We start from the raw sequence: 11,888 nt of genomic DNA on the forward strand, positions 1-11,888 counted from the left end.
AACCTAGAAATTCTGTGATTCTGTGATTCTGTATAATATTCTGATAAAAAAAAAATAAATCACTACAAAAACAAACAGTGACAGAAACACACAGATAACATTACTTCCTTCTGCTTTTTTGACTATTGAGCCCCAGAAGGCACTTTAAAGAACTGTTGTTCTGGTTCTTTGTAGGCTCCACCATCAGCCATGCATAGAATTACAGTGCTGCTCTTTCTGTTTCTCAGGGAATGCAATATGTAAGTTAAAAAAAAGAATAACAGATCTCTGATACTTGCCTGTATGTACAAACACAAGCACGTATACATACATTTGTACATTTTGTGTGCATACAGTTGTACATATGATTAATAGGATTTTTTGAAGTTTTTACCATATATTTGGAAATCATACCTAAGCATTTAAAAGCCTGAAATTCAGAGAGCAAGGTAACTTTGTACCCTGCATTGTTCATAATCTGAGACTATCACTGTTATTGCAATGATATTATTGAATATAGAAATTTACTTTAGGTGACTTGGTTTGAAAGCCTGGAGTATATGTGAACATAAATGCATGTACACTGTACTTGAACAAGTATTACTTGTTGTTTTAATAGCTGTTTTTATGTTTCTATTGTTATCCTGGAAAAATCATAATCAATTAAAAAAAGATGAAACAATCTATGAATAGTATATGGAAGATAGATTTTATAAGTTAGTTGTTATTGCATCTAATTAAGTTTTTATTGTTTGTTCAGCAACACTGAGGTTGTTCTGAATAATTGCAGAATGAATCTGCATTTTACAAGTCATACTATTTTTGCATTTGATATTAACAATTTTTAAAAAATAAAGCAAGTATTTCACATACCTCAGATTTAGAAACCTTTCTTCTTAGATATTGTCTTTCTCTACCACTTAATAGTGAATGACCTGAATCTGTATCCTGTGCCTGAGTAATCATATTGGAATAACTGTTGGCTTGTCTAGATGAGACTTTATGGAAAGCAGAACGTTATCTGTCTGTAAATGAATGCAAACTGAAGCATCGTGGCAAACAGCTCAGTAACAAATTATTCTCCTTCTTTGATTTATGGCATATATTCTAAAAGATGCATTTCCTTTCAAACGTTAAGTGCCAATGTTCTTTTTATTTTTTATTTTGTTATTCAATAATGTCATTTTGGAGTATTTTTTAATCACTCAGACTAGTGTATATATAAAGTATGCACATTATACTTCCACAAGTAAACTTTCTGTGAGCTGTAATTTTTTGGTGTGTGTATAAATATATACTTACATGCATACACACACACTCATATATACACACAGATGCCAAAACTTATTAGCATAATATTCTTCAGGAAATTTAATCTCTGTTGAGTTTATTTCAAAAAAACCAACAACCAACCATTAAGATGATAAGATATATACATATATATATTTCATCAAGGCTTAGGAAATATGGACATGTTCTTGATCTCGTGGGGTTGCATTCAGCAATTTTGGTGTGGGGAAAGAAGAGTTATGGGGTTGGAAAGAGTGTAAGAGTCACACTTGACTCTCTTGTAAATTAAAACAGATTTTTCTAGATCAGTTTTGTTTGTTTGTTTGCGAACAAGCAAATTCCTAACAATTTTAAAGGAAATTATTTATAATAGAGATATAATAAAGATTATTGTACAGCAAATAGAAAGAAGTCTGCTCATACTGGATTTTATTTTTTACCTTTTACAGAAAACAGGATGTCATGGGCTATCTCTGTAACACACTGGGTTAGTACCTCTAGGGATCCCTTGTGACCATCCAAGTGTAGGCTCATCTGAGTACAAGGCATTGTGTTTCAGGAACTTTTCTTCCCACTAAAATCTCTGACCCAGGACCTCTGAGGAATGGGCAGAAAAGAACACTGAGAAGTTAATATTACTTGATTTGCTTTAAGGGGTAGCCCCTCTACTTGGTATTTATGAGAATTTTTAGCCTTTTGGCAATGGAATGTACTTCCATTCCTACTGCAAGGCTAGAAGGAGCCCCAAGAAAACAGCCAGGGGGCTTGCTCATAAATCTGGCTACGCCTTAGTCCATTGTGTGACTGCAGCTTGGGTGGACATACATGTGAACTAGCTTAATATTATCTATCCTTATACTATTGGCAGCATGGCTGCCATCATGGCTACATCAAGGGCTGGAAACCCCTTCTGAAAATAGGGGAACCATTTGGGAGATTCGCCCAGGCTGACCTCTACTTTGTTATATTTTCACTACCAGCTACAAGGTCAGACCAGACTCATCTAACATTGAATCCTCTCTGTCTAATAATGGCCAGGAGGGAAAAGTACAAGGACCAGATAAGCACATTAAGATACTTTTCCATATTACTCAACAAGCCTTCAGCAATTTGCTGCTTAGAGATTTCCTAAGCCAGAAGGCTTCCTTCCCCCCCGGGCCCCCCCCCCCCCCCCCATGAATTTCCCTAATCTCTTACTCATCTCATGCCAATTTCTGGCATCCAGCATATCCTCTGTCAATGAGTTCTATGGTTTTCCTCTGTGCTATGTGAAAAATTGGTTCCCCTTACTGAATTTGAATTCCTTTCCCTCTGATTCAATTTGATGCCCCCTGGTCTTGCATGAAAAAATGGTCATAGGAGAGTGAAGAAGTAATAATTAATTGCATTGTCTAGGCCAGTAATGATTTGGGGCACCTTTCTACCACCTACACATTTTTTTTTTTTTTTTTTTTTTTTTCTATGCTGAAAAGTTATAGCCTATTTTGTAGTTCCTGATTGTTCAATTTTACAATTGTGAAATTATTTCATTCCTTGTTGCCATTTTAATTTCCATTTTTCCCTCATCATTTGAGCTTCTCAGTGAGCTTGAAGAACCATGGAATTGCAGGTGTGGAGCAGTTGGATGCATTTTGTAGTCTTTGCTAAGTTCATACTTCTTCAGTTGATGCTCAGCTACTTTAAAATCAGTCTGGGAATGTATGTGTTAGTTTCAGTCTCATGGTTGCATTTTAGTAGGTAAAGCACTCAAATAATTCTCCTAAAACTGCTGATGAGGTGAAAGTCAAGCTTAAACAATGAGCTTGACTGAGAGAAAAGAGAGAAAATATAAAGAGAAAAAATATTTTTTTTTGTTAGAATATGTGTTTGTGTGAGTGTGTATACACAAATAAAAATGCAGGTGTTAAAGTGAGTGATAGAAATTAGCAATGGAAAATATCTTTGTTGAATAGCTTTGAAGAGATGGTGGTTCTTTTGCAACAGATGGCTGCTGAACAGGTGTGCTGGCTCAACTTATGCCATTTTAATGATAATGTTTCCCTCCTTAGGTCTTGAACTATCAGTTGTTAAAGGTTTGATTCTAACAGCGCTAATCAAACCAGATTGTGCTTTTCCCTGTAATTCCACTTTGGGTTTCTGAATTAATTATATAGTCTGATTCAGAGAGGAAAACAAGAGTGAAAAAGAATGGTCAACTCAATTTCCACTGCCTCAGTTTGCTACGGAAAGCAGCTTGCTGATTATAGCAGGGGGAAATGTTTATTGCTGATCAGCTTACTCTGTAATGGGAGCTGCTTTACTGAAGTGAATTATAAAATCAAGGTATAGAAGCATCATAATTTGACTAGCCAGAAGAGAAAAAAAATCTTTTAAAGCTTTTTATTTGTACTGTCCTGGTGTTCATGCCGTTCACAATTTAGAATTAAACTGAAGTTGCACAGGCTTCTTGGTCTTTGCTAATCAGAATTTTGATTCATTTTCTTTGGAAACTTCATTTCATGCAACAATTTCATTTTACGAGACTGTTGAACATCTCCATAAGCCAGCATTTTTCAGACTGTGATTCAACAGAGGATGGCTAGAAATGCCAGAAAACTGATCAGAATCAGTGATCTCTTGTAAAATGTTGCCTCAGGTTGGCTGTCATCTAAATTGAACACCCTTGTTAATTATATCCATCTTTGTAACATCTTTTTTATTGTCATATGTACTTTTGCAGGGAGGATGCTATGCATTTAAAAGATTTAATTAGAGATCCATTATGTGTTAGTAAATCATTGTGAAGCAAACCACCCAGCCACTGCTTTGGATTCCACCCTGTTCTGGATCCCTTTAGTGTAACAGCACTGTTCGTCTGTCAGGTCACACTGATCAGTGAATAGCTGGTACCCTGCATCTTGGACTGGAGAGGATTTATTCATATAATGTCCTTCAAGAACAAGCAAACAGGACACTGTATCAAGAATGTTTCTTCTTACTATAATTCGGTTGGTTCAGTATTTGGCTAAAAACAAAATCAACTCCCTACCTCCCTCCAAAGGCAAAACTACCAAAGGCTTCATAACAATGGAGGTACAGCATAAAATAAAAGTTAAAGCCCTTATGTTGCTCTATATGCATTATAGATGAGGGACATAAGGTGATTCATGTGAAGTATTTAGCTGGCAGTTACTTAGACAGTGGTTAAACTGGATACATGTCTCCAAATAGTCCTTATTATTTTTTTTACACTTTGATTGAGATTCTGCAGACATTATTTTCTATATTTGAAAAGGGCAGCATCGTAGAGTATGCTACAGTAGTTACTTCTGCTTTGATCATGTGAAAACATGCTTCATAGCTGTCGGATCCAATTAACTCAGTCGCTACCCTGAATCACAGAGGTCTACCCAGGATTTGGGGATGAGTAATTCTGGGGCTGAAGCCTGAAAAAAAAAGGAAATAACATTGGAGTGAAGGATATGGGAGTGGTGGAATAGGAAGGCAGAGGAACCACCAGGTTTCTGGGAGGATGTGGACATGCAGCCAGAGCTCTCTGTCTCCCTCCCAACTCAGCCTTTCCAGTGCTCCTGGACAACAGAGGGCAGCAGTGGCTTAGTGCCCGTGGTAAAGTCCCAGCACAAACCCATGCTGAAAGCATTGCCATGGGTGAGAGGAAAGGTCTTCCGACTTGTCTCTGGCAGGGCTTTTTTTCTTAGCGAATAACCAAGCCAGTGAAGACAATGGGAGGGTGTGTAGCTGCAGGGAGGCGTGCAGCAGCCCTGAGTCACCGCATCTCTGCTGAGCTCTGCCCTCGTCCCTAGTGCCACATAACTTCTGTCACTTAAGCAATGTGTGAGGCTGTGGTTGCCATTTCAGTGTTGGTAGATGTATTGGAACCTCAACAACAGGTAAATCTAATAAAAAATAATGTGTTGGTTAGCTTGCCTCTACTTAACTTTTATCACATCTATATTAAGAGAGAAGATTATTTCCTAAATTATTTTTTTGAGACAGACTGTGTGACCAAAGAGCTAAAGAATATTCATTAACTTTGCCATCTTCCTAAATACCTGTGTACTTCACTTTGTGTATCTGTAAAAACATATTTTACACATATTTGCTGAAATAAAAGCTGTCCTGCTTTGTTAAAAGGTTTGAAATAGCTTTACATCATTAGAAATGTTAAAATAAAGCATTTCTTTTTCTAATTAGAAAACTTGATAGCTTTTTTGTAACTAAAACCTATGGATAACAACTTTTTTTTTGTTGTTGTTGTTGTTTGTTTGTTACCATTAATTTAACAACTTTCTCATTGAAATCAGTGTCTGCTTTTTATAGTATAACGCTAATATCCCAGTGATAATGCAATAGGCGTACATGATGTTATTTACTATAATCATTACAGGAAAATTAGATATAAAAAGAAATACATTCTTCTTGACTTCATTGTGTAGATGACTGGATCTATGTTTCTGCATATCATTCTCAGGTTTGGAGATGGCTATTCTGTCAAAGTTTGGCTGAGCAAAGAAATAAGCTCTCCAAGAATGATTCTGGACTGTCTACAGCTGAATTTTCCTGGAGCACAATTTAAGGTACAGCTGAAATTCCTCATCATAGTAATTATTCTACAAGTGTGGGCTCATAAGAACAATATATACATGTTTACATATATATATATATATATATATTTTTTTTCTGGAGAAGTATGCATGTGCATCTTTTTCATTTTACTATTAAGCAGTTTTTAAAAATCTGACTTGGATTATTGATTAAATCAACTCCAAACAGTCATTTAGGCAACATAAATAAATAGGTCCTTTCTATGAGTAATAATTTTCTTGTGATTTTATTGTTGACCAAGGTAAACTTACCTTTTTGTTCACCTGTATTAGGAATGAAATGAGTTTGCTGAGAGTGTAGTTAAGGTCCACAGCTGGCAACTCTGTCTTTACTGAGATTCTTTTATTTGATATGAAACCTTACAAAAGACCTATAGTAATTAGATTCTCTCTGTATATATATGTGTAGGTTTTTGTATGTGTAAGCCTACTGGTAAGTAAACTTCTGTTTACTGCCTCATATCTTTCCAACCTCCATTGTATCAGGGCTACCACCAATTAAATTTGAATCCTATAGCATAAAAGTGTCCTAAATTTATATATCTTTTATAAGATTAACAAAATGTCATCTCAGAACATGCACTAAATACATATGTCCTGAGTTAGAGCATTTCATTTAGCTACCAATGCAGGCAAAATATATTCTTCTTAAAAAGCTCGTATTGTTAATTTGCAGTGAGGGTCTACTGAAACTAGACTGGTTAAAGCAAATACAACTTCATTATCATGTGTATTCACTTTTATCTGTTTTTATTATTTTTACTTCTTTATAGGGACAGCATCTTAACCTGCTTGAGTACCATGTCCCTCGAAGTGAGGGATGCTTAGCCGAGCTCTTCAGAGTCCTAGAGAACCACAAAGATTTTCTCCAAATCAAACACTACTCCATTAACCAAACCACACTGGAACAGGTATTATTATTATTATTATTGTTATTATTATTTTTACCGTAAACATTCTGTATTACTGTAATTATTGATGCATTAAAATCATTTGCTGGATGTATGTGATAAACCAGCAGTTCCAGACTATCTCAGATCTACACAGTAACATGTGAACCCTACTGCTTTTACACTGCAGGTGAGCACAGTCAAAGCAGCACATGAAACACCACGTTTGTATTATATGTGCAAGCATAATTACTACTTATATCCATTCTGTGTGGGATGAGAAGGCAGGACTGCGAACTACCCTCCACAGTATAGAATCATAGAATCATAGAATATCCTGAGTTGGAAGGGACCCTTAAGGATCATCAAGTCCAACTCTTGACACCGCACAGGTCTACCCAAAAGTTCAGACCATGTGACTAAGTGCACAGTCCAATCTCTTCTTAAATTCAGACAGGCTCGGTGCAGTGACAACTTCCCTGGGGAGCCTGTTCCAGTGTGCAACCACCCTCTCTGTGAAGAACCCTCTCCTGATGTCAAGCCTAAATTTCCCCTGCCTCAGCTTAACCCCGTTCCCGCGGGTCCTGTCACTGGTGTTAATGGAGAAAAGGTCTCCTGTCTCTCGACACCCCCTTACGAGGAAGTTGTAGACTGTGATGAGGTCTCCTCTCAGCCTCCTCTTCTCCAGGCTGAACAGGCCCAGTGACCTCAGCCGTTCTTTGTACGTCTTCCCCTCCAGGCCTATCACCATCTTCGTAGCCCTCCTCTGGACGCTCTCCAACAGTTTCATGTCCTTTTTATACTGTGGTGCCCAGAACTGCACACAGTACTCGCGGTGAGGCCGCACCAGCGCAGAGTAGAGCGGGACAATCACCTCTCTTGACCTACTAGCGATGCCGTGCTTGATGCACCCCAGGACACGGTTGGCCCTCCTGGCTGCCAGGGCACACTGCTGGCTCATATTCAACTTGCTGTCTACCACGACCCCCAGATCCCTCTCTTCTAGGCTGCTCTCCAGCGTCTCATCGCCCAGTCTGCACGTGCAGCCAGGGTTTCCCCGTCCCAGGTACAGGACCCGGCACTTGCTCTTATTGAACTTCATACGGTTGGTGATCGCCCAGCTCTCCAACCTATCCAGATCCCTCTGCAAGGCCTTTCCACCCTCATTCGAGTCCACGACTCCTCCAAGTTTGGTGTCATCAGCAAACTTGCTCAAAATACCTTCTATTCCTACATCCAGATCGTTTATAAAGATATTGAAAAGTACCGGCCCTAAAATGGAGCCTTGAGGGACCCCACTAGTGACCGCCCGCCAGCCTGACGCAGCCCCATTTACCATAACCCTTTGGGCCCTGCCCGTTAGCCAATTGCTCACCCATTGTATGATGTTTTTATTTAGCTGTATGGTGGACATTTTGTCCAGTAGGATCCTATGGGAGACCGTGTCAAAAGCCTTGCTGAAGTCCAAAAAAATCACGTCAGCTGGTTTCCCTTGGTCCACCATACGGGTGATCTTATCATAAAAGGAAATCAAGTTAGTTAGGCAGGACCTACCCTTCACAAACCCATGCTGGCTGGGACCAATGACTGCTTTGTCCCCCAGGTGCGCCTCAATAAGTTTGAGAACCATCTTCTCCATGATTTTACCAGGCACTGACGTGAGACTGACTGAGTATAAAAGTTGGGATCTTATACTATCAATACCCTTCAAAAGGCTGAACAAGTTTGTAAATCACAGTAAACCATAGGCTAACAGGACATTTTCCTTTGAGTTTTTTTTTTTTTTTTTTTTTTTTTTTTTTTTTTTCAGTGAGTATTATGCTACACAATAGCGAGCAGTGGAAATGCACAAACAGACAGAAGAGACCCCACTATTAACAACTAAGAAATCCTATTTAGGTAGAAGGAGTAAGAGAACAATAGCAAGGGTGGGATTTCTGAGTGGCTGTGATGCGTTAGAGCATTCCTGTATGCAACGTCTTGTTATGTATTCTGCAAACTGAGGGAGTCACATCTAGTCAAAATATTAATTTGTGTGATAAATGGTGTGAACGTATTCCTTTTACCCTTGTGCAAATCATTAGTGAAATATTCTGATTTGTACTAATCTTTTAACTGCTTGTAAATGATCTATTCACTGAATAGCTGAATGTAAGATGGTTTCAGCCTGATGATTGTTCAGGAGTTGTTCACTCAAGCTTACTTCCTCTGCATTATTCATGGTGATTCATCACCTCAGTCACCTACTCTTGTTTCTTCTCCCTGACTAACTGAGTGTCAGTCTTAAACAGGAAAATAGTTCTCTTGAATAACAAACATCCTTATTATCTACCCTGTTTGTTTGCATATGAATAATATCATTTTAATCAAGAATAGCCATCTTTCCCTCTCCATTCCTTGCTGTCAAAAGCTGTGTGATTTAAAAGTAAACAAGTCTTTCTGTAGTAAGATCTGTTTATAAATATATATATATATATATATATATCAAGGAGGCACATGAGTTGTTGAATCATTACTGTGTAGTGTTCAGAAGTATACCTTTGCCTTGAAATATTTGGACCTTCATCTGTGTGATGGTGGTTGATAGAAACAGCAGGCTCAGGTTCCTCTGGTGTGACATTTAAATGCAAAGTAAAACAATTATTTCTCAGTAACTTGTGTAGCAGTAAAATATGATTTTCATATATAAGTTGGTAACTTATTTTACCATCGTTTTCATAGTTCATCAACCAGTCTGTTAGCTGGAGAGGTGAAGAGGGATTATTTATAGAGTTTACAAAACATATCTCTAGGGGGGTTCTTGCAGCATAAACTATTAATTTTTGTGTCAGAAAAGCTTAGTAAAGCAACTGAAAAAAATCACCAGCTGCATCTCCAAAGTTTTTGTTCAAATACTGTTATTTTGAAAATCCTACTTTTTTCTTGCCTTACAGGTATTTATTAATTTTGCTACACAACAAGGTACCTCGCCTTCTTCACAGGAACCTCCCATAGTTCGTCAAGACCACCTGCCAGTCTAGGCTCAAAACAGAATAGACCTTCAGCAGCATTTGTGTGTGTGTATGTTTATGTATATTTACACACATTTTATATGTAATAAAATTTTCAGCTTTTAACAGTTTGTGAGTGAGAAGAATATAGAAGGAGCAGAGGTGGGTTGGCATTTGCAGTCCAGAAGGAATGATACAAGTTCTCAGTAAAACAAGACTAGTTACATGCAGACCAAAAATCTGCCAGAAAGTAATGCTTTGAAATGAACTGGAATTTTATAATACACATGGCCTAATTAATGCAGCTTTGTATAAGAAAAAAAAGCTGATCTGAAATGTCACTGTGTATAGTGGATTTATTATTATTATTATTTTGTGGTGGATCTATATTCATTTGACTACAGTAATTTTCTCTTGCATGCACACTTAATAACTGATTTTTACATGAACAAGGCAAGAAAAAATCATTGAATGGTAGAAATAGCTAGGCTATCACCCAATATTTGTATTTAATAGCACAAATTGAGAGCCTTTTGACTTCTGCATTAATTCAGATCTGTGTTGTGACAAGCTAAATTAGCCTTTTTATTGTATAAAGGATGCACTATATTCCACGAGGGTTTCTGTTAAAGAGGGTATTAGTGTACTAGTCTGCTTCCCAGTTATGTTAAGTAAATTTAATAAGGCTTCATAAATCATACCTGACTGTGAGTTTTCCCTTACGCCTACAGGTTGCTGCTGGAGGAACTCTCAAGTATCTCTTTAATGACTTATTTCCTTTTCCCTAGCTTTTTTTTTTTTTTTTTTTTTGCTTTTTTTTTTTTCTCAAGAAAATGTCAAAATTCTGTTTAAGGGGCATATTTAAAAAATAAGCTAAGCATTCAGACATTGATCAATCAACTTTTAAATGATTGTGTATTTTGGTGCTAGATACTTCATATAAAGCAATGCCAAAGCCTTCAGCCTATGCGCATGTAAAAGAAGTGAACTCTAATGAATAAAAATTCCTTTTATTTTGTGGAAAAAAAAATAATGAAAATTTTCATGAGTTAAGCTGCTGGCTTTTCCAAGTCAAGCCCTTTGGCAATTCTGTAAAAGTAGCTGATATCACTTTTGTTGGACTATGTTGTTCAGTAGTTGAAACTATAGAACTTGTGACTTGGACGTGTATTGCTGGGTTCTGGGGTGGGCAGGGTAGGCAAGAGTTATGCCTTGAGATTGAAAAATCTGATTTTAAAACACCCTTTTTTTGTGTGCTAATGATCTAATTCCTTGCTGTAGAGTGATGAAATATTAAACAAAACAAAACAAAAAAAATATTTCTGTTTTAGGCTTCATTTGTGTTTGCAAGCTTCAGAAGACTGCTTATTAATGCTTTTACTAACACTTGGTTTGTTGTTGTGGTTTTGCTTTTCTAAAATTAGAATTCAGGTTGCCTATTTTTATAAAGATGAAATTAAGTCCTAAAGGAAAAAAAAAAGAAGATTTAAAGACTTGACATACAGACTTGTATGAATCTATAGATCAAAGCAAGTGAGTTTATGAAATTACTTTATTACCCTGATACAATGGGATGGCTGTGTTTGAGCAGAAAACAATTAATTTTTTTCTGAATGAGGCCGGGAGTGTGAAGTTTCTCAGGTTTACAAACAGAACAAGAATGGTCAGTCTTCAGTCTTAGCAGTGTGTGAAAGAAGTAGGAGGCAAAAGAAAATGAAGGCTGATGGTGGAAATTTCGGCAGAAATAGGGGTATGCTAAGAGTGGCCTGCTTAGGGTGGAAGAAACTGAATGTACAAGGCACAACCAAGCGTCTTTGAGTCATAGTCTGAATCCACACAGAAGAAAGCTTCTGGAGCTGTTGCTAGGATGGAAAAATAGAAAGGAAAGTATGGCAAGAAGTTGTGTATAGTTTTTTTTTTTTTTTTTTTTTTTTTTTTTTTTTTTTTCCCGTTTTTTTTTTTTTTTTTATAATTTGGTGATTTTGTTTGGTTGGCTTTTTTTTTTTTTTTTTCCTTTAAAAATATTTTTATTGTTTAATAATCTCTAATATCGCTGTCTTTCAAACATCACAAGTCCTTCAAAAATGAACCATACATGAGGAAATTTAGAAGGATGGTTTGGGGAAAGGAGAGAG

General features: G+C 37.0%; 1 protein-coding gene across 1 annotated transcript in view; it reads left to right on the forward strand.

The window, feature by feature from the left end:
• The window catches only part of ABCA13 (ATP binding cassette subfamily A member 13), a 195,658-nt gene extending 184,907 nt beyond the window's left edge, over window positions 1-10,751 (forward strand). The window contains exons 59-62 of the mRNA XM_035318461.1: window positions 5,741-5,846; window positions 6,647-6,784; window positions 9,697-9,817; window positions 10,485-10,751. Of these exons, the coding sequence (XP_035174352.1) occupies window positions 5,741-5,846; window positions 6,647-6,784; window positions 9,697-9,783 (331 nt within the window). The 3' untranslated portion in view covers window positions 9,784-9,817; window positions 10,485-10,751. The remainder of the gene's footprint in view (window positions 1-5,740; window positions 5,847-6,646; window positions 6,785-9,696; window positions 9,818-10,484) is intronic.
• Window positions 10,752-11,888: the final 1,137 nt, after the last annotated feature.

This window comes from Oxyura jamaicensis, chromosome 2, assembly GCF_011077185.1.
Source record: "Oxyura jamaicensis isolate SHBP4307 breed ruddy duck chromosome 2, BPBGC_Ojam_1.0, whole genome shotgun sequence".
Lineage (NCBI taxonomy): Eukaryota > Metazoa > Chordata > Aves > Anseriformes > Anatidae > Oxyura > Oxyura jamaicensis.